The following is a 24283-nucleotide window of genomic DNA, read 5'->3' as shown; positions in this document are numbered from 1 at the left end:
TCTATCCTCCAGCATCAGCTCCCGCATCACATCCCCCACCATCCTAGAGGGTCCCTTACATGTAGGGGAGTGGAAATGACTACAGTGGAACAGATGCAAGGGAAAGCCTTGTTGCATGAAAGAAACTTCACTCACGATCTCCTTGATCCCATGTGGTTTGGTTAGGACTTACTAGCTGCTCTTGAGCTGTTATCACTCCCCTGATTTTATCAAGGTAATTTGTACTTGATCACATACATGTTGCAAGTGTTGCACATACAGTTATAGATACAACTTTTTGCTGCAGTGAGGTTGCATGGAAGAGTGAGTCCTGGGCCAGTGAGGACTCATGGCAGAGATGATGCATTTGTATTTTCTTCAGTTAGGAATTCTGGCAGCATCTTGATCAGCCTCACATTACTGAGTATCTTCCATGAGCATGGGGTGGGGCCAGCAAGCTCAGCCCTGCTCTAACCTCATGCACCAGCACTCATGCAAGGAGAGAATAATTCAACAACCTAATTCGGCTAAAATGCCAGGCAGCCTTTCAAATTAGAGCACCAAAATTATCCACATGCTGTGGAGCAAAGACAGAAGACAACCAACAGCTTGCAATCAGACTACATTTTAATACAGGCCTTTCCAACTTATAAGCCACCAGTCCAAACCTAAGACTATCTTGTAGTCGCAAGAACACCTTGTCATTGCTTTTTGTCTGGACTGCAAAAGCAGGAGGACGAAGGTATCAAATATATAATTTATGGCTAATGCCCTGCATTTAACTTTGTAGTTGTGCAGATTTGTGGCAATGGTTACAGCTCACTACTCCAACACTTATGCCAACAATTCCATGCAGCATAATGGTGTATACTTAAAAGAAATTTATACTACGTTTACTAAGTTGCACACTTTTGATAGTTTCAGAGTTATAAAGGCATAACTTAAGCTTATGCAATGTGTATTTGAGAAACACTTTCTAACTATTTAAATAATGAAGATTGTGAATATGGTGTCTCAGAATCCCCTTTCAGGTCCTAGAGATAAGCAACATACCTGCTAGAAGAAAATCAAGGCTCACAAATAACTAAATGTGGGGGGGGGGGGGGTAAGAAAGTGTCAAACATATGACCGGCACAAACATTACTTCAAACCTCCTGCATTATCAGCAGGAACCCTGGAAACTTAACAGTCTTAAAACTCTTTTTCCTCGAACTCAAATTCAGATTATCTTTCAACAGAGCTTGCAACCATAAAAATGGAAGCGAACCTCAACCTACCAGGAGCAGCTGAGTGAGTCTATTTGCTCATGCACCAAATTTCTGTTCCCATAGAAACAGACAGACGGGAAACAGATAAGAATTGCATCTAGTGCTTTCCTGCTACCAACTATTTTTGCAGTACAACCATTGGAGAAAAGCCAGTGACAACAGTAGCAGGAAGAAATGAGTAAGAACGTAATTTTATGCTTCAGCAGGAAGCAGGCACGGACTAAAATCTGTCTACTGAATGGATTCAACAGTCACTTACAGGTTTCTGTGGGTTCAGGGTTGCAGCATTTGTCAGGAAATTTGAGATAAGTCGGTAAGGATATTCCAAGGCTGAGAGAGAGCAGATGTCATGATTTGATACATACTGGTAGGTGTCCAGCCAAAGCAGAATCAGCCAAGGTACAGTGCTGCATATGTCTGCCCACCCATGCTATTCAACTTCTCCCTTGAAAAACAAACATCACACAACTTGCCTAATGCTAAGGACTCAGCTACCAAGTACTAAGGGACCAAAGCTCATTGGTAGCCGATGTGTCTTGCACGTAAGTAGAACCCAAACCCAGTCCTTGGCATTTTGACTTACAAGGATTTCGGATGGCAGGGTTGGGAAGTACCTCTGCCTCAAGTCATGGATAGCTGCTACCAGATGGGCTAGAGGGCTAGATGAATCAATACTGTGGCATCATATAAGGCAACTTCACAGGTTCAGTACAATTATTTAAAAACAAGACCTTACCCATTTCTTCGGGGAATATATATTTTGTTAAGGTTTATTTCCTTTATTATACCTGTTATAATATTCAAATGCAATAATTCTTAGGAAACCAGTATGTTCCTATGCACTCTTGATGCATTTAAGACACAAATTAAATCCCTTCCACTTAAACATTTGGGCTTCTGCTACTACTGCTGTCACTACTACTATTTATATCGCCTTCCGTTTACAAAGTGCTTCACAATCTTTACCCTCCCCGTGTTTGATAAAACTATGAACTCAGTGTGTCTTCAACAGGTGGGCAATACCTTTTCTTGGGACCAACCAAAATGTCACAAAAGTGTGGCAAGCTTTAGAGTTCTCCAGAACTCTTCGTGAAGCATGATGTTACACAAAGAACCGGGGGGACAAGATAAAAGGGGACAGAAATTAGGCTAATGTAGTAGCTATGAGGTCAACTCGTAGGCTCGATTTCAAGGTACAGATGATAATTTTTGTGACATTTTAGTTGGTCCAAATAAAAGCTATTGCCCAACTATGGTTATTTGGGGGGAGTGTGTCTTGTTTTATAATAGTTCTTTGTGCTCACGTTTTCAAATTCAAGCCTTTGCAATGGGCAGCTTTTCAAATGTTTAATGTTTGCCTGTTTGACTAAAGAATTTATTTACATGAGCTTGTTGGCTAAAGATCTGCTGAAAAGTCCTATCTAGAAACCGTGCAGTTCTAGTCACTAACTTATCTCATTAATTTGCTTGTTTGTTTATGAGATTTCGATATTGCCTTCATCAAAACTGGTAATAGCAATATTGATCAGGCAGTCCAGGAACATGTCATACTGTGTAAGATCAGCCCAGATATTCCACTTGTCTGAAATAAGGGATAAGAGACAGAAAAAGCAGGAAGGAATTTAACACCTATGACTGAACATCAGAAAATGCAAATACAGGAAGAAGAAGAGTTGAAAGGGAGTCTAGGTAAAACAGGTGATATTGAGGGGGGGGGGGGAGCTTGAATTGACTACCTGTTTCCCCTGATCAGATACAGAAGTTTCCATCTGCAAGCAAACACTTCATAATTTTGTGTGTGAAGGGTAAACATGCCATGATCCTGTATTCCAAGTCCATGACAATAGAATACAGCACATAGAATATCTGCTTTTACTCTGTTTATTTTCTGTGCTTAAAAAAAAGCAAAAGCCAAGATCTTCCCCACTCTGTATCATCATCTACAGTTACTAGGCAACTGTGCAACTGCAAAAAAGTGCTGTTCAAATGAAAGAGAGTTGGTCAATGGTATCATGCCCTCCAAAAATGACAGCAAAAAACAGATAGCAGAAATGGAGTGGATTTATGCTTCTGACATAACAAGACACTAAGTGCAAGTTGTAGGCAATACATATATGTACAGAAATAACAAGGAGTCTTTTGGCATTTTAAAGATTAACAAGCTTGTGGTATAAGATTTCATAGACTAGAGGAATTAGAAATATGCCTGAAATGTTAACTTAGGTTAGCAGGTATATACAAATATACAAATTTGTGGTTACACGCAAAGGAGAAAAACATTAGAAACGATCCAGGAAAAGTTAAGCATTGAGGTCCAATTTATTTCAGAAGCATGTGCTTTATTATCTCCCACTGAATGAACTAAAATGCAGTGAACTGCCCTGAGATCTATGGATGAAGAGAGGTATACACATTTATTAAATAAGTAAATAAAAATAAAATAGGCTATTTCGTTTACAAACAAGTTATCCCTTCAAAGTTTGAACTACAAGCTGAGCACTACTGGAGCCAAATGGTCCAACTATAATTGCACACCCTATGCTTAAAGAGCACTATTAGAGACACTATTTTTAACACTGATCAGGCATCACACCAACTGTACTACTACATTTTACTTCCCAGCTGACCTCATTGTAGTTATGACATTTGTCAGGATACTTTGGCTGCAATCCAAAGCCTTACATGCCTAGAATTAAGTTCCATTGAACTAAGTGGGACTATTTTCCAAGTAAGCATGCATCAGATGTGGGATGTTACTCCACTGTACTTCAAATGCATTTGTTCTCCAGTGTACTTCAACTCCTATTTTTCTATAGATGTACTTACCATTTTTTAACTTCCATAAAGCAAATAAGCAGACTGCTGTCTCAAAGACTCATCTCACAATAACCATGGTGGTTTCCAAGAGTCAATGAGGTGTAGTAGATGGTTATATACAGGAAGTTAAATATTTGCAACCATTACAACAATATACTTTACTGTTATCTTAACAACGAAATAAGTATGCCACAGTAATAAAGCCAAGTGACAGACAAATATCAAGACACTACCACAACCCTTTCCTAAACACACAACACATTTTATTGCAAATATAATAAAAGCTCCTAAACTACATCAGATGCAAAGGTCAATTTAGGAGGGTTTGGGAGTGAATAACGTATTCACTTTAGGTCCTCTGAAACACCCCAGTAACTGTTTTGGTGCTGCCAGGAAACATGGTAATAGAAAACGACAAAGCAGGCCACAATTAGGTAACTGCCAGGCTATGGATCAAATACAGCCCATGGTACCTCCCCATCAGGCCTGCAGCCTCCCCTCAATTCCCAGCACCGCAAACCTCCCTTTGAAACCAGCAAATATTTTTCCAAGCCTAAATGTGGTACGCAGGGCCATATAGGGGAATCAAATGTGGGAAGTGAAGGGTTAACATTTATAGCTAAAAAAGCCCCCCATGCCACCTTCAGACTTGGATAAAAATCCCTCCCATTGACTCCAAGCCTGATTCTAGCAAGTAGGTTTGGATGTGTCCATGTGTACAGCTGTTTACCACCATCACCAGAATATGTGGTTGGGTCTAACCACCACCACTGTTTGCATGCAGCAGCTGACAGCATTCCACCACAGCCAAAAAAGTTTCTCCACCCCTGGAGATGTGCAAAACCCATCACCCCAGATTTATCTTAAATTGCCTTGCTTTTTCCGGTCACACTGAACACTGCCTTTCACACTGAGCACACCATGGTAGCTTGCTCATATCGTAACCAAGCTGCAAAAAACTAAAATGAATATCCAATAACATGCATATAGCAGGAAGACTTATGTGGAAGAGATGCAGGGAACTTGTAGTTTCACCCTGTCAAAACAAGATGTTTAAAATGTCAGGAAGGAGCCAATAAGAGATAGAAAGGAGAAGTGTGCCCAAACTAAGGAGAACCCCAGATTATCCTTCATAATTTGCACACCATCAATTGCATCATGAATTGAACCAAATAATAATGAAAACAACAACATTTGGATTGCTTTTTTTGTTTAATAAAGCACTGGAGAAACAAATCATCTTCAGCTATTTAAATAAGGACTAAACTAGAATTGGTTCCACCTGAGTAACCAAAGCCCAAATACACCAGTAAGCAAGGCGTTGAAGTTGCATCTCACTCTGTGCAAATACCAGCACAATGACTGCATTTTGTATATGTGTTGGATTCTTCATTCAGTTGTGTCCTGGTATGTACTGGACACAATGAAAACATACAGATCTGTTGCAGAACCAGAACAAAACCATCCCCCAAAATGAATGCCTTTACCAGTAAGTCATATCTAATGGAGGATAAAAAAAATAAATGGAAACAACATGCTTCTGCTTGTATAAAAGATAAAGAAATAAAGAGCCATCACCACCACCATAATAACAATAGTAATAAATCTTCACACATGTCTCAGTGGCTCACCCAACAGTAGTAACATAAATAACTATCACATCTATAGACAAAATACCTATGTAAATGCAACAGGAATCCACAGTTCATTTTATAATTTTCCAATTAATTGATCTAGGGAATAACAACATTAAGAGGAAGATACATTTGATCTCTACAGCACAGGAAAGGATCAAACAATTGTTTGGACATGTTCTAGGCTGTTCCACAGCAGGCAGCCCTGAAATCTATGAAAGATTACTTAGCCATACATCTATGGAGGCTCTTAAATGGCCTGAGCAACATACTTACTTGAATCCTCCCATCGGAGAAGATGCAGTTTCCAAGCTGAATAATACAGAAAGCCCAGCACCAGAAAGAGACAGAGGGCTAGTAGCAGGTTACGCATGTACACCAGCAGTCCCATCTTCATATAGGGTTGTCTCTTTTATAATACCTGGGGGAAAGAAACCAGTTTGAGCCTTGCATTTTCTAGTTTGTTTACTGAACCCTCTGCAACCTAATGCACACAGACATAAAATATCAAGCAGCACATCTGTTCCCTTCCTAACATGCATATTATGTAGGCACTCTTATCAGCAACAGCAACATCACAATTTTATGTCTCTTGCATGGAATTAAGTTCCATTTAAATGAACATGATACATTTCTGAGTAACAGTCTGTGAAAAAACTGCTAACAACAGGAAAAAATTCTGAGTAACTGTCTGTATGCGAGAAATAAATAAATAAATCAGGGGTTGCTTCTCCAAGCATTGGTCTATAAATGCTATTCTTAGATGCTATCAGAGTCCATAGGAAGCCAACTCATTTCTAGATCACTATGTTTAGAAAATCCACTGCTCTATAACACATGACCTCAATTATAAAAACTCAGAACAAGCTATACTAAATAAATGGCATAAAATAATTAATTTAAATAGAATAAAATTAAAAATATTGAGTATATGAAATTATTTTCCCAAGAACTTGCTGGCTTTAATTCGCACAAATCTTAAAAGTACCATTTACATTCATTTAAACTTTCTAATAGCCATCTACCCTCAGTAATATAGCCCATGACTCTTTGAACACCATAATGCAATGCAATGCAATACAGGGTTATAGCAACATTTCCCCCAAAATAATACTTAATTCTGAGACAAAGCTTCTACACAGCCGAGAACCATTGGTATTTTAAGATTAAATGAGATGTATGTCCTTGGCTACAGCAGTCAATGTGGTTGTGGCAGAGTAGATGCTAACAAGACCTGCATTTTCTTCAACTGTCTAAAAAACTATGGGCATAATAGCAACTTGGCATATGCCTTAATTAGAATCTATCCCATACTGAAGCCAAAAATTCGGGAAATAATTGCTCATCTCTCAATAGTAATAAGAATAGTGATAATTCTAAATGGAAAAATACTAATCCACTGTCCATAACCTGTACACATGAATGAGGAAAGCAAGGAATGAGAAGAGAGGACTCAAGGCCCGTGGCTTGTTCCCAGTCTTCCAAACCATGGTTTTGACTAACATTTTAATTCAACCAATGTAGCACCATATAGAGGGACGCAGGTGGCGCTGTGGGTAAAAGCCTCAGAGCCTAGGGCTTGCCGATCGAAAGGTCGGCGGTTCGAATCCCCGTAGCGGGGTGCGCTCCCGTTGCTCGGTCCCAGCGCCTGCCAACCTAGCAATTCGAAAGCACCCGCAGGTGCAAGTAGATAAATAGGGACCGCTTACTGGCGGGAAGGTAAACGGCATTTCCGTGTGCTGCGCTGGCTCACCAGATGCAGCTTTGTCACGCTGGCCACGTGACCCGGAAGTGTCTCCGGACAGCGCTGGCTCCCAGCCTCTAGAGTGAGATGAGCGCACAACCCTAGAGTCTGTCAAGACTGGCCCGTACGGGCAGGGGTACCTTTACCTTTACCTTTTAGCACCATATATTTCTTAAAGCCACTAGGTACTTGGTATCTTCATCATGTCAGATTTAGTTTCCATGTGGAAAAGAGATAAAATTAACCATCTCTCATAGAAGGTTTATTAACTTTGAATGTGCAAAGATTTTCTCAACAAGTGATGGACTCACGTTTAGTATATATTTATCAGATCACTTACAAAGCAAGAATGAGCAAACAATTTGGAAATTAAATGACATAGCTCCTCTTAACTTTCAGCAACTAAAGAAAATAAGTACTAGCATACCAAGAACTGGCCATATACAGAAACTCTGAAAAAAAGAAACGCAAGCTGGCTTGAAGGCTAGTACAAACTTCAGTATTCTGCCAGCATTTGACGTCTGGCCACTATTTCCAATTATCTGATACCCTGTACATTTTCCAAATCCCATTTCAGGACACCTGCTTCAAACAGACTGCAAGAGACAAACACAAAGAACTTCCATCCACATTCCTCACATATAACATTACAAGACATGAATGATGAATGCTGAAGGCCTCTTCAAGTAGTCCAGAGACCCCTGCCTATTTCAAAGCAGACCCCCTATGCTCCAGTATCCTATATGAATAATTGACCAGGAAAGCTCATGCCTTGAACACCTCTATGTACTGTATGCATCCCGCTGTTGCACTGCTTGTTCACTTCCTTCCCACCAGTTTGTTGTGAAGAGAAAGATATTTCAGAAATCCCATCTGACAGCCAGCTGGAGCTCTAGAATCACATTTAGAAAAGTCAGGAAGAAATCTAACAGCCTCCTCTGTAACTGTAGCATTCAGGAGGAGGGGTGGAGCTTAAACTTCAACAGTGGCATTGCTCAAAGAGAGTCCTGCATCTTCTAATTATAAGGCAAATTCAGCATTTAATAACAAAGGGCAGAGTTGCTTAAGGCAAGAACATTCAATTCTGATTGCTATAGCTCTTCCAATAAAAATCTCCCCGGAGCAGTAACCAAAGTATTGTATGCTACCAAAACTGGCACAAACAAATGTGTTATTCTTCACATTATTGCACCACAAAATTTACTAGTGGGTTTATACAAAAATTAGATATATGATTCAAAAATTATTCTCTTTGTTTCCTTGACCATTCAGCTGAAAAAGAAAATACCACTACATAAAATAAAAAACAAAACAGACCCATCTGAAATGGAGTGAAATCCTATATTTGAAATCCTATACTCAGAACTAACCCTCAGTACGTTCAATGAGACTGATTCCAAGATAAATGTGCATAGGACTTCAGCCTAAAGCTGACTGAAACATTACACCAAACCATGGTTTGGCATTACATCCAGACCTGGGCTTTCCATAGGCATCTGGCTGGTCATTATGCAAACAGAATGCAGTAGTGGCCCGTGCAACAGCATAGGTGGGGATCTGCTACTCTCCTAGCTTCTGAACAGAGCACATCACCTACACTTAATGAAGGGAGGAGGGGCAAAGTGCAGGAAGCTTGGCACTGTGCTATGCAGGAAAGTCAAAGTCTCTGCCTCTTCCAAGATACAGCAGAAAAAGGCCTGCTTCACAGAAACAAGTTCCAGCTGACTAGAGCACATTTCTTGCATAACTATTTCGTCTGGATTAGGAAAAGTTACTCACATCTCAAAGAAGAAGAAGAAGAAGAAGAAGAAGAAGAAGAAGAAGAAGGGGAGTTTGGATTTGATATCCCACTTTTATCACTACCCGAAGGTGTCTCAAAGCGGCTAACATTCTCCTTTCCCTTCCTCCCCCACAACAAACACTCTGTGAGGTGAGTGGGGCTGAGAGACTTCAGAGAAGTGTGACTAGCCCAAGGTCACCCAACAGCTGCATGTGGAGGAGCAGAGACGCGAACCTGGTTCCCCAGATTACGAGTCTACCGCTCTCAACCACTACACCACACTGTCTCTCCATTAATACACCACACTTTGCTCCATTAATACTAAATTTCTAGGCACACTTAGGGAATAATCCACATTATAGGACTTACTTCCAATTAAAGATACATATGAGTGAGTTGTAAGAGTGACTCATGTTCTCACCATCCTTGTTTTGATATTACTAGCAAAATTGTGTCAGGCTGAAGGACTCACATACATGAGCTTTAGCTCATAATAAATGCTCTACCCCTTGAGAGTAGAAAAGCTAATACATGATCAAAACAAATTCCTTAAAGGAATGATGAAAGTATCTTGAGATTTAGACTTACCCTCATCACACAAAAGCACCAAGGAGAACAATAATAAAGTTGGAAGAAATTTATTCAAAACTTTTTTTTAAATATAGCTGTAAGTCCAGCCCTCTTAAGTTGAACTCAAGGCCATCTCTTTTGTCTGTTCTGACTGGTTTGGGCACTGCTCTTAGCATTAAAGCACAAAGGTCAATATTGGGACTAGTCCAATGTAACTTGTTTTTTAAAAATGGCCTGAAATCACAACAGTAAAATAGTCAAATATACAACTGTCACCAAATCTTTAACAAAATCCCACACAAATTGTGGATAGCTCCATGAAGATCTCTACTAGACTAGATAAAATAATTGTTGAAAAGATTCAAGATCAATGTGATGTACAGTGGGACAAACAACCCAGCAAATGCACACTGATGGAATCCCACTTCTGACCTCTTGATTACCTCATCTCATTGCCTGGTAAGTTCCCATACTAAATGTATGCATAAGTCAAGCTGCAATCCTACACATACTCTCCTGAGAGAAATTCCAATTGAACTCAATAGAATATGCTTCCGAGTACACATGCATAAACTTGCCTTTTTCACACTCAGAGAAAGTGCACTAGATTTGTACTGGTACAGAGATGTAAACTTTAACTGTTTTGCACACCCTAAGAACTATTTTCTGTACCATATCTCAACAAGCAAGTTATAATTACATGGAGTACATGTGTGACCATTTTTTGAATAATAACCATAGAATGCATTTCATAAATCTAACAAGTATACATGTGAACATGTAGATAGACAGATTCTTTCCCCCGCCACACATACATATACATTTTTCTGGGTCTTCAGACCTTTACTCTAACAGGATTGAAAAACAGGGAATGCATGGGTTTATTTATAAAATTAAAATATTTATATGTCAAATTTCCATTTGACAACTCCCAAGAAACCTTCTAACAATAATAAAACTATAATAATTTAGATGGTGGCAGAAGAGGGACTCTGTATCTGGACAGTCTCAAATACAAGAAAGAATTCCTTCTGGTGCTCAGGTCTCAAGCCATTTGGGATTTTAAAGGTAACCACCAGCACTTTAGTTTCAAGTTATAGAAGGTTGGCTGACCATAGGTTTTTAGATCAAATTCCTTCCTGAAAGGAAAGTTTTTAATTCATCTCCTTCTGTTCTCAGGAATTATTCTTTAGGATAAGTGTTCACATTAAATATGTCTCCATTTTCTTACAAAAATCCCAAAACCTCCCTGCACATTTAAACTAGTACATTAAGTAAAAAGTTCAAGTACTTCAGAGAACACTAGGCTCCTAATCAGGAATGGAGCAGATTTCCTAAATACCTTTGGTCAGTGATTACTCTGGTCAGGTGTTATTGATTTCTCTTATCAGCAAATTCTCCAGCTACTTTCTACATAAATGTTCATATGGCAGGATCCAAAGGGTTCATTTTTAAAAGGAGCTCTGTCGTTAGCCTACAAAGGTTATAAAGGTAGTTTTGGCAAATGGAGATGCATTTCTGAATAGAGCCCTTCAAGGTTTCCTCTGCATTCTAACTAAAAAAGGCTTGTGTTACAGTTACAGTCAGCGTTTTGTTGACCTTTCCCTTTGGGTCACTGAATGAATAATAATGCAGTTGGAGAATTCATTTGGAAATGAACTAGCATGTGAACAGTCACATGGGTGAACAGTTAACCCATAAAGTGCAATCACGTATGAAATAACCATAAGGCGAAAAAAGAGGCACACCCCAGATTTAATCATCATTCTTGCTTATTTCTTCCTCCCTCATGACCTCTCATCTTCCATTCACTGCTACAAAGAAAATGTTGGCACAGAGGAACACATACTAGCTGGCGAGATACAACCACCTTTCTGTGAAGATTCCTGAGGTAACACTGAAAGACCGATTGTCTCCCTACTGGCCCAGTCGTGTAATCATCCACCCTACAAGTACTAGATCCCACTCAGGAGCCAAAACCAAGGCAGGAAGATTCTGAAATCGCAGTACAGTGCTGGGTGGGTGACCCAAAGGGAGTTGTTTAGATGGCGAGCCTGAGGCTGGGAAGGGGAAAGGTGGGAGGCAGGCGCTCCTGTGGTGAAAAGGAGGTTCTGGCCACACATGGGGTGCACTTTAATGGGTCTTCTCTTGAGAGTGAGAAAGGAAGCAAGAGAGGAAATCCCTGAAGTCTCATGGGATCCCTCATTTCCTCACTCTCAAGAGAAGATTCCTGGCAAGGCAGGGTCCACGTGAGGTGGTGGAGGAGGAGGAAGAAAAAGAAGAGCAGGGCGGGAGGGGTGTAAATAAGAAAAAATCACTGCGGGGCGAGAGGTTGACCTGGGCAAAGAAAACACATTGGATGCAGAAGCGAAGCGCTCGCTCGCTCGCTTCCTCCTCCTCCTCCTCCTGCACCACCACCACTACCCCGGAACGGATACCGCCTCCCTCTGCCTCCCATCTCCTCACCAGAGCATCAGGGGGATCCCGGCCGCCCTTCCTCCGGGTTCGGGTTCTGGCTGCCCCGCCGCCCGCCATGCCGGGCCGGGCAGCGGCGGCAGTACTAGCCGGCCTCAGGGGCAGGAGGGGGGGGCGTCGGTCACCAATCGCACAACAAGGCGGGACTTCCGATGGCCAATGGAGAAAGGCGAGGGGCATTCTCCACAAAGCGCTCAGCGACTGCGGGAGCGCGGGGGGCTCCCTGCCGCCCAATCAGAGGCAAGGAGGGTCCTCCACTCAAGCGTACCAAAGACGGAGGCCCTCAGCTGTCCAATCATGTGACGCGAGGAGCGGAGGGGGGCGAGGGCCGTCCAATCAGTGGGGCCTCATCCTTTTATTTTCCCTCTCCGGTTCTCCCCGCTCCCCCCTTTAACTCTAGGCGGGGCGTTAGATATCCTCTGTAGCCAATTGAGGAATAGCGTGGGAGGACCAGCGTCCTCTGCAGAGATTAGGAAGGGTCGGGGGGCAGAATGATAAAGGTATGGACTGGAATCCCAGACACTGGGAAAGAGAGAAGGGAAGGAAGTCAGGAAGGGAGGAGAAGGGACCAGTCGTAGCACATCCGACCTATGGTAGGCTGATTGAGACGCTAGCCGCTAGGAGGAAAAATTCTCGTCCGAATGCGGCAATGCGTGTAGGTTTGTGCAAATCGCAAAGTGCCAATGGCATCAGTGGGTGACCGGGGCCTGATGAAGCTTTTGCGAAGAGCACATTGCTGCTTACAGGTAGCCTCGCTTCCCCACCCAACCCAAAGGTGGGTACCGTGGAAAACGTAACTCGCCTTTGACCGGGGGCGTGGGGGTGGGGAGGCGGGCAAAGGGTTGACAATCCCACAGGCACCGAGGGGCTGTCCTGGGAAGCTGAAGCGCAGCATGTTGGGGTCAGGGCATGCTTCCCTTCCCCACCGCTCAATGGAAACTTCCCCTGGGATTCCCCGTAATCCCCACATGACATGCTAAAGGGAGCGGGTGGTTAGTCTTGTTTGTACCTGATCCTGTGCGGCAAAGCAACAGCTGCGGCTCCCCCAGCTAAAGCAAGAGTAGGAGAGGGTTAAGGAGGCGGCAAGGCATGCCAACGGAACTTCCGTCCTGCAAAATGCTAGTTTGGGTCCTCTCCAGGGGTGGGGTGGGGAGGCTGTAGGGCAGAGCCTAAATATACAAAATGGAGCTGTAGAAGGGTAGGGGGAGATGTCTTTCAAGACATCTCCTCCTGGGGCTTGGATGTATTCTCTTCCTAAAACGATAAATAACATTATGCTCTGCTGCCAACTGCAAGTATCCTGCAAAATAAGGGCTGTTTTGGACGTGGCCTGTAAGTCCCTTAATAAACACAGAGAAACAGCAGCAGCAGCCTGATTGAAAAAGTAGAATTGCGGTGCAATGAGGAGAACAAAGGTGCCCCCAAAGATAGATAATAAAAGTAAGATTCTCCATAGGGAGGGAGACAAACTACTTACCTGCATCTCAGCAAAATGAAATTGCTAAAAAGCTGAGACAAATAAAAATAACAGCTAGAAAGCAAATGCGGGAATTTCCAAATAGATTAGGGTTTGAGGAGAAATGTAGGCTAGCAGGTGTAAATGTGGGGCAGCAGATTGGAGCCAATGGCTTCCTAAAGGATTCAGACATCCTGTTGAATGAGTAGTGCAAAATAACACAGAAGTTAGCAATCCATTAATGGGGCATAGTTTAGTGTAGATCTTATGCTTTGAATGCTGAAGGTTCAATCACTGGTGTCTATTTAAAAACGCAGATAACAGGACTGAGAAAGGCTACTACTTGAAATCTTGCAAGAGCTCCTGCCTGTCAGATAGACCATATTCTATCTACTCAATGAACTGCCATGGTTACTTGATCTCTCAGTTTGAAAAGTTTTCCTCTAATTAGGGATTTTCCAGCACTTCATATTTAGCTAGATTCATGCTACCTTTATAAGACTTTGTTAAGCCAAATAATCTCACACTTAATGCTTCTTTCTGCAGCAGTGCTTGCTTTCTACCAGTTTACTCCTGATGTCAATAAAAAAGCAACTATAACAAACCAACACCACTCGGTTTTGCATCATGTTCATCACCTGCTGTGAACTGTCAAGCAGCATTATCCTATTATTTCTAAAGCACCTATTTAAACTAGTTGTATATAAAACAAAATGAAAAGATGCAGGCGTACAATTCTAAGACAAGACATATAAAGGAAAAAGATTCGTGACGGGAAATGATAAAGGTGTGAGATCAATTAAAGAAAATTGGTGAAGTTTTAATTGGACATCTAAATGCACCAACAGTTGAGTGGAATAGGTAAAGGGGTAAAGCACAACAAAAAGAAGAGAACAACCAAGAAAAAATGGTACAGTTGGGAAATGGAGGAACCAAAAAAGCAAGAAAGGGAAAAGAAAGGGATGAACGGCTACATGAGTAGGACAGAGATAATTAAACTTTTGAAATTCAATAGATAACATTTAAATAGAAAGCAATAAGAAGTCAAGTTTAAATTAAGAATTAAATTATAGCAACAAGTGGAGTAGATTAAATGAGCTTAATAATTTGAGAACTAAGAAAGGGGTGAGTGAACAGATAGGACTGAGCAACAGAGCATTGCATTAATCAGTTTTTGAAATTTATAAGAGTGAACATGCACTCTATCCTTCTCTGGTAAACAACTGGTCTTCAACATAGGTTAGCTTGTACATCAGTTTACATGCTTTGTGGAATCCTGTGGAATCTTTGCACAACCTGGCAAGGAATGCATATTTGTATAACTACTATATAACGTTTAAAAAGAATTTACCCAGCTTTTCAGTAAAACAACCAAATGGCTTATAAACACACACACACACACACACACAATTTGATATAGAAGTCATACAAAAAACAAAACAATAAAATGGAAGTACTTATACGTCAATTATAGTAACAATCTAAAAGCAGCAGACCATAGCAATTTATTAAAATAGCAGACCATGTGTTGAAAGCCAGCTGATTTTTGAAAAAGGCTTTAGTTGGTGTCTAAAAATAGAAAAAAGGGAGCATGGCAGATTCCCCCCCCCCCCGGGAGTTTATTTCACAAATATGGTGCCTTCACTACAAAGGCCCAGCCCATAAAAAATCATGTGAGAGTAGCCACTTTCTATGATATTCTCATCCTATATCTTTCAGAGCATTTAAGTTTAATGTTGTCACTTTAAATTTCTCAACTTTCTTCCTTACACTCTTCCTTCACTTTTCTTACATATTTGTTGGTGTTACTTAGCATTCACAGAGTTTCCTTCAAAATATTTCTATTACTTAAGCACCACCTCTTTTTGGCGTAGTTATTAAAGATTGACAGCATTGAGTTGAGTCCAACAATTGTTCCTTCACTGTTAAGAGTCTGCTGTGTGTGTTTTTCTGAGTTAGTGCCTTGCATTTGTTTTGGTTTAAATTAGAATTGTTCCAAGTGCTCTTTTTTAGTTTTATACTGTACAGTTGTGCTTTGGACATAATGCAAGACGCAAACATCTCAGTTTTAGATTCAGTGTGACACTGAAACTGTGGAGACTGCCATCTCCTCATTAAACATTGACATGTAAGCAGCTGACCTGAATTTTTTGATGATCTTTATGTAGTCAGTCTGCGCTCTTTGTGTCAGTTGTTGAGTTAACCATGCTTTTGTGATTAAGTAGATTATCCATTACAAGTAGGTCTTTCACAATTTGATTTTAGATCCACAACTCCCTTGAGAGATAAGAGTGTCCCCTTCATTAAATAGTTTCCACCAGCAACTAAAAGCATTTTCATTTGCTAATATTTCTGCTGGGCTCTTTTGAATACGCTAGTATATTTATTATATTTCAACTTTGCTTCTATACTGGTTTTTAAAAGGTTGTCACTGTTAGCAGCATTCACCACATGTTATTTTCCAAATAAACGAAAGGCCATTCAACATATTAAATAATAATACAAGAACACTCTGAACTAAATCCAATACAGCAAACCACAAGTCAACAAATCCCAACGGTCAATAAATAGACATAACCTAAGCCGTTACAAAAGCTTTTTAATAAGCCAAAATCCCTATAACAAAATCATGACTTCACCAGACACTTGAAATAATACAGTGAAGGAGCTTAACATTTCTCTCTTGGCAGGACATTCCATAGGGTGGGTGCTACATGGGGGAAAGCCCTAAGCCTAGCTGACACTACCTTCACCTCATTAGGCTGTAGGACCTGCAGCAGAGTCTCAGATGATGATTGCAACTTGTGAAGCAGAGAAGCCTGCTGAAAAAGCTAGTCCATGAGATACCTACGTCCCAATCCATTGAAAGCTTTGTGGCTAATACCAATATCCTGAATTGAACCTGGAAACTAATCAGCAGTCAGTGCAAATCACACATGCTTGACATGATAAAATCAAATTGCTGGGCACCATCAGCATGTGTCTCGAGAAGTGTCTAAGAAATTTAATACATAAATGGAACACAATCCAGCCTAAAAGAAGCATATATAAAGTTTACTTGATATTAGAATGAGAGAAATCTGCTGTTTAAATCGGGCATTAAAGTCTTTAACATAGGCTGGAAAGTGCCCATAGAAATCATGCTTCCCGATTGCTTCCCAAAGGAAGGGGGTCCAGTGAATCATCTGGTCCAACTTTTGCCCTAGACCAGGATATTCTATACCTAATGCATTACCATTAAAGCATTAACTGAAGATTACTTAGCCGATATCTCCAATGTTCCCTCATCAGGTTTCTTACAGTTAGAAAGTCGATCCTAATGCTTCACATAAATTAACCCTTACATATTGCCCTTTTCTCGGAGTGAACAACTCTGCCTGAAAACTCATACTGTTTCCCTCGGTTTTCTTTTCTGGACTAAAAAAATGCATGATTTCTCCCACATTTCCTCAGATAATTTGCCTTCTGGATTCTTTGTCTCTCTTGTATCTCACTTCTAAATCCTTTCTATGTCAGTTCAACGACTTTTGCAGTTGAATCTCCCGTGAATGCTATGTGTCATTATTGCTTCTTGAGTCTTGGAAACAGCTGCTCTTTTAATACGTATGAATATAACATCAGCTTTTTATGACGCAACGTTAGGAATAAGGAAAGCTGCCTTATACTGATTTGGATCATTCGTTATCTCGCTCAGTGTTGCCCAACATGGCTCTTCAAGGTTTCAGGTAAGAGTCTTTTCCAACCCTAACTGGAGATGCCAGGGACTGAACCTGGAACTTTCCACATTATTGTTGTGTAGCAACGTTGATCCATAAAACTACAGATCATATTTTTACTACAGGTCAGTCATTATTTTGCACATGACACAAGAAGACCAAGTGGACTTTGTTCAGCTTATGTTCAGCTTGGACTGATTGCCACCATTTAAAAAACCAATTGTATTTGGTATTTGCATATTTCTCATAAACACTTCAACATGTCCTCCTATCCCTGGCATATGAAAACTACTTCACTAGATGATAAAATGTCAGGTGTTGTGTTTCCCTATCAGAATTTTAAAAATAAGGACACAACAGAGGTGCCATCCCCTCCCCCCAATCATAATCATAAGCAATATGAAGAACTGGTGAAAATGAAGGGATTTGGATTTTCCTCTCAACTGTGTTAGCTCTGCCACCCTGCACTCAAGGAAATAATTCAATCCTCCAAGGATAATATGAACAACATATAAGGCAGTCCTCAAAGCCGACAGAACTAACCAAGAAATTGGCTCTAGAAATTGCATTAGTTTCTAAAGCTGCCTGAGATAACATATGGAAAGAGACTTAATCCACTAAACTCTGTTTGGATTAAATGAAACATTTCAACATTTCGTACTACAACAAATGGAAGAGGACTTTTGCTGCCAGCTTCCCATAGTCATCTGGTTGGCCACTGTGGGAGCAGAATGCTTGACAGTGGTCATCTGACTGAACAATCAGGGCTCTTCTCATGCTATTCACCTTTTTTCCTTTTCAGGACATACCCAAGAGAGGAAGCAACATAACACCATTTCTTTTCACTCACAGCTCCACCTAAAGCATTCCAATGTATCATCAGTGCTCATCCTAGACAATGAGATACCCTTCTCATAGTGCTTGAGTAGAAGGTCTGTCCTTGCTTACAGATGGCTCCCTAATTTAAAACAGCTACTCTCACCAGCAACAATAGTCAACCAGACCCTGCAAGAATACTATCCCAGGACCATGATAATATCAGTTACAACATCAAGGTGTCATTTGTCCACTCCTTGTCTGATTTGTTATAGGCTGTCACCTGCTGGAAATGCCCTGTGGGGGTGGGGTAGGAGTTAGACCCATTTCATGCTACCAAGTCTAACTAGGCCCAAATTTGTGAGAGGATAGGCATACTGTCCAACAGAACTAAGTACAAGACATTGAAATTAATAAAAGTAAACAAGATTTAGTGACAAAAGGTTTTGTTGAACCTAATTACTAATGAAATAAGATACTGGCAGCTGCTGGGTTGGCTTAACAGAGCTTAAACACCTTAACAAAGATACATGGTTCGTAAAGCAATTCTTTAGGAGAGACCTAGTCCCTGTGAAATAATGTGATAAAGTAGCCATGTTGGTCTGATGCAGTCGAAATAAATTAAAAAATTATCCAGTAGTCCAGATCTGAAGAAGTGTGCATGCACACAAAAGCTTATACCTAGAACAAACTTAGTTGGTCTCTAAGGTGCTACTGGACAATTTTTAAAGTTTTTCATTTATTTCAGACCAACACAGCTACCTACCTGAATGTGATAAGGATTAGTATTATTCAGCACCTTCAACTGAAGTCCACTTTAAGCAGTTGGGGCAAGCTATCACTATGTACAAGGTAAAGAAACAACAAGAATCCAGTCTCAGCTCATCACAACAATCCCTCATCACACCCCACGCTGAGCACAAAAAACTAAATGGCCTCATCATGGCTGGATGCTGGAGGGTTCGACCACTCACCTCTTCTCCAGCCAACTGTGTTCACTCACAAACCACATGACCTCTGATATAGGCAATGACCTGCTTCTGACAAAAGGTGAGATTAGCAATTATCTAGGTAGTTAAGACAGACAGCGACAAGGTTCTCATTTGTTATTCAGCCTGTGTTTTGTCTCTCTGGAAACACAACTCCATGCTCTCAGGTGTCTTACCTGCTGGAAAGCCTCCACAACAAAATCAGATTTCCTGCCACAATGAATCTTGAGACAACTGAATCTTGAAACTGTGTACTCAAGATCAGTCTATGCAGGCAACCATCTAACTGCCACCTAGAAGATTAGGGCCATGATTACTGGGTGGTGTTTAGGGCTTTAATGTGTTGTTTCACATTAAATGGTATTTTCAAACAGATGTCAAGCTGGATGTCGCTAAGAGGACATAAAAACTAGGAAGTAATTAAGTTTGATTAAACAACGTTATAATGTCGTACAGCTTCTCTGGGATTTACTGATGCTTTCAAGAAAGCACATAAGAAAAACTCCAAGGTTTATTTGGCATGTGCAACTCTCCACTTCACCCCTTTCTCAGCAGGAATGTCCAGAACCAAGAAGAAAAAGAATCATCGCCATATTATCATCCTGCATAAAAGGGGAGAAGGAAATTGCTGCCCAAATAGGGAAGGAAAATGGAGCAGAAGAGAAGTAGGATAGAATTACAGGGACTTAACTTGGGGGAATCACCGTTATCTGATCCCTTCCTTTTGCAAATCTAAAGTTTATAAATTTAAATTCACCTCTTTTATTTATAAAAGATGGGCTTAAGTTGGTCATAATTTGCAACTCTGCTTAATCTTTTGAGTCTATATTCCCTGTTCTTGGAACATATTTTGTTCTTTCAAATTGTGAAGTGTAAAAACTATTGTCTCTTATAAGATCTTGCTATTTTATTTAGTACTTCTTTGTCTGGAAGCCTGCAATTGCTGTAATTGTGACGGGGTGATATGGGGGAGAAGTGGCAGTTGGAAAACAGCTCTGTTGTGTTTGATTTCTGGTGTTTGCTTCTGAGTTGTACCCATCCCTGCTATTTCTCCTTGCTGAAACTGGTCAATTTGTGGGTTGCCTTGCCAATAGTCAGACAATAGCTTTGCACATTCAAAGGTTCATGCGCTGCTCACAAAACCAACCCAGAGAGTGAAGTGATTGTATTAGATGGCAGAGGTGTGTGCTTGTGTGGCTGCCACTCAGATGATGATGATGATGATTATTATTATTATTATTGTTGTTATTATTATTATTTTCTACCCTGCCCATCTGGTTGGGTCTCCCCAGCCACTCTGCGTGGCTTCCAACAAAAGATTAAAATAAAATACTATTATCTCTGTTGGAAGCAGAGTGCACCATGCATCCTGTCCTGTATCCCCTAACTAGCCTACTGCCCTCAAGCACAGTGGAGGACAATGTCCTGTTACCAGCACTGAAATAAGAGGGTGGGGAAGGTGCAGACGTGCCCTTTGGGCAGCCAGTTGTCTTAGGTGTGCCGTGTTTGTTATCCTTAGTACTGCACAACACATACAATGGTGAAAAGGGCACACACTTTCCTGCTATCAGAGAACTTTGCTTCCCTAAGCTGCTCTCTTCTTCTTCCCTCTCCTCTAAATCCATGTCTTATATATATTCTACTAAGCAAATAATTATTTTAAATGAGACAAAATTCCTGTGTTTCTTAAAGCCAGGAAGTTATGATCAACAGAATAGATAAAGGCACGGTGATGAATCAGTCAATGTGCAAATAGGTTCCATTAATTTTCTCATCATATCTTGTTGCTAACTTAGTCTATTCAAGGTGTCTCTCAGAAAAGCATCCCAGCAGGAGCCTTTTAACTTAATGGAAGTAAGCAGAGGCTGCTCTGTGGGTGATAAGCCGAGTCCCATAGTTGTAATTGTTAACAAAATGTTAGAGAGCTCAGGTGCAGCCCCAGGGAGTACCTATCCTTCTTCCTAACTAAGCTCAGCGAACTAAATGGAAGAGGATGTTCTGCTGATACTCAACTCTCTGACTCAGACTATGGCCAGATTTACAAAAAGGCCAATAAATGAACAATGCATGCAGGACTCGCACCTCTTTGGCACACTGATCTAGCTCTTGGATTTCAGCAGCGATAATTCATCATCCATCATCCTCAGGAATCTATTGTGCTAAATGAGTGGCTGTAGCCTACCTCTAGTCAGCCTCTCACTAACTCCAGCTTTCATGTGTCTAAGTTTTTACTAGTTGATTTTTCCTTGCCCCATCACCCTCTGCTTTGTGTGCTTGATTAAGACTTATAGAGGTTTGCCACACTTCAGTGACATTTGGGATGGGTTCCAAGAAAGGTATCACTCAGCTTTGGAGGTTTTTTCTTTTAGACCAACACAGCTACCTTTGCTTTTTAGAACCCACTGTGACCCTGCAGGGGACACTGGGACATGCCTCTCAGTTAATATGCAGCCTTAGTAGCCATAAAAATATCAGTATCTTAAATAATTGTCTGGGTTGTTTATGCAGTTGAGCCAGCCATGTATAATGATTCCATGAGAGAGGAGTCTTGCCTGAGTGATTCTGAGGTGAGTCAGTTCTTATGTCACATGGCCAACACTTCGTTGTGTATACATCAGTCTTTGTGGCAATGAGCACTGGAAAGTATGAAGCAAAAAGCCTGTAGATAATGCATACAGTGCATGGCAGCTGTGGCAGATTAGGGTTCCCTGGCAGAAGTCCACTACTCACCTCTTCCTTCACATTTTTCTCCTTCACACTTTGTGGTGTTTATAATGCAAACATTTGTACACATATAACAAATGCAGTTGCCATGCATCATGCATTTACTGTAGGTGAAAGCTAGATTAGAAACACGGGGTTGTTGTTCAAACCAGATTTTTTGGGGTGTGGTGTGTGCAAATTGAATCAGTGAGGAAGTGCTGAGAAAGGGATCATTTACATCTTCCCCATGTGTCCCCCCCATTCCCAGTCTAAATCTATATACCCTTCCTCCCCCATTTGCCTCATGAGGGAAAGCATGCAGGTACATGTATCATGTTGCCTGTATTCTCCCCTCTCCCAGAACAAATAACAGCATTTTTGGAAATGTATTACTTAGATCAATACAAATGCATGTGTTTTTATATTGTAAACCGCCCTGTGATCTTCAGATGAAGGGCAATATGGAAATTTAAAGAATGTAATAATAGGCCCTCAGGCAGAAGATATAGAAGCATGATTAGTCGCACCAACAGGGTAAAGAACAGCTTCTATCCATGGGCTGTTAGGCTGCTGAATGAAAACATAACAACAGGGCAACCGACTTTCGGGTTTGGTGGGTGTGCATCAGTAAACGATGAGAATTAAGACTAAGAGAGCTGAGTGGGGGGGGTGCTCGTGTAATCTCACTGTATACAAGTTGTACAAGTGACAATAAAGTATTTCAATTTCAATCTGCCAGTGCCAAATCTCTGATCTGACCCAAACCCCCACAGCTCTTTTGAAGTTAAAATATATTTATACCCCCACACATTTTACTGGGTTGCCCCAGCCACTCTGGGCAGCTTCTAACATACAATATATATAAACATTAAAAAAAACTTCCCTATAGAGGATTGCCTTCAGACAGCTTGGGGGATCAGATGTCATACCCTCCAATGAAAATAGCGACATCGTAAGAAAAGTGGGACATTCCGGGATCAAATCAGAAACCAGGATGGCTTCTATAAATCAGGGACGTCCCTGGGAAATAGGGACACTTGGAGGGTCTGAAATCATCTAACTTAAATCAGCTGATTAGAGAATAACTGTTAGAGCCTGTTGGAGATCAGAGAGATACCTGAAAAGAATGTATTAGAACTCTCTTGCTTCTATGATTGGCTGTTTGCTTGGAAACTTTCAGGATGCAATTGGCCAGATTTAGCCATGATATTGTTTCTGCTCTGTATGATTGCACGAGTTCTTCCCACTCCACCCCCAGCTTCTTCCAAAAGCATTCATGCATTTTAAGAGTGCCAGCGCTTTCTAGGGTGGACTATTTCACACAGTGCTCTTTGTGATAGAACCTGTGACATTTTTAGGAATTTGAAACATGTTCACAGATAAGCCATCTGAATAGTATATCATGTGCTGATCTTTCACAAGCAGCAGCCCTGGCATATTTTCTGGATTCATTCGGATTCATATCTGCAAATCTATTTCTATACACATCTAATCAGTTTGTTTTGCATTTGCTACCAGCTGTACAATACACCCACACCACAGTGCACCATATCCAGCTCTGAATATTATAAAAACACAACCAGATCTTGAACAGTGGCTTTTTGACACTCCCCAAATCCCTGAAAGTCATGAGATATATTAATGGCAATGCTGTTCCTGCAGTGGAATATCTCTTTTGCGGTCAGAGTTGCTTTTCAAATGAGAGTGCTCCCCCATCCCCAAATCCTACCTTGAATTGCTGAGCCCTGGCCTCACCTGGATTCCGAAGCATCTTCCTTAGCGACAGACTGCCCAAACTGCTTTGCCATTCTGAACTGCTGACTCTGAAAGGAGCTGATGGCTCAGGTTCCAAATTCTATGCTTGTTCGCTAGCGGACCTAAAAATATCCCCGGGAGCAGGATGACTGAATTCATGCAACAGCATCTGTTATCCTGGCACCTCTTCAGAGAGTAAAAGCTGAACTGTCAATCTGCAACAGAGTAATCAGCCTCCAAAAGAACCTCCTTTCTCTCCCACCCCTAGGGCAGGCGAATACTCCAGCATAGGCTGCATGCACCTGCTACAGGAGGGAAGAGTCTATGGAGAAATTTGTCCTTCAGTGGAGCAAATCACTCAGACATGTTGCAAAAGGCAGGTTTTTGCCTAGAGTACACATGCATGTATAAATGTGTGGAGGTCAGCAACAGCAAAACATGTACAAGGCATATGAATTGTTTACATTGCTATCTGCAGAATGCCTGGTGGTGTTGTGTTATTGCCCCTGGGCAGGAAAGAGTATATTTCAGGTGGAGGTGTTTGCCTATAGTACTGGATAGGCTATTGGTAGATAGCTGGT

The 24283-nt window shown here is 41.1% G+C and overlaps 1 protein-coding gene across 13 annotated transcripts in view; it reads right to left on the bottom strand.

The window, feature by feature from the left end:
* Window positions 1–23899, bottom strand: part of ST3GAL3 (ST3 beta-galactoside alpha-2,3-sialyltransferase 3) — a 184752-nt gene extending 160853 nt beyond the window's left edge. For 9 of the 13 annotated variants that reach the window (XR_014565167.1, XR_014565168.1, XR_014565169.1 and 6 more), the window contains exons 1-2: window positions 12259–12531; window positions 5975–6119 (exon numbers count right to left, since the gene is read on the bottom strand). Coding sequence is in view for 8 of the 13 variants with exons in the window: in XM_083742257.1 (XP_083598383.1) it covers window positions 5975–6095 (121 nt within the window). In the remaining 5 variants the exon portion in view is untranslated. Of the gene's footprint in view, window positions 1–5974; window positions 6120–12258; window positions 12532–23676 lie in introns of those variants that run through there. The other 4 variants (XM_083742264.1, XM_083742265.1, XM_083742263.1 and 1 more) reach the window with 4 other exon arrangements.
* Between the last annotated feature and the right edge of the window lie 384 nt (window positions 23900–24283).

This window comes from Podarcis gaigeae (genome assembly GCF_964106915.1).
Source record: "Podarcis gaigeae genome assembly, chromosome: 6".
Taxonomy (NCBI): domain Eukaryota; kingdom Metazoa; phylum Chordata; class Lepidosauria; order Squamata; family Lacertidae; genus Podarcis; species Podarcis gaigeae.
Note: the sequence above shows the minus strand (reverse complement) of the source record. Positions and strands in the feature narration are given on the sequence as shown.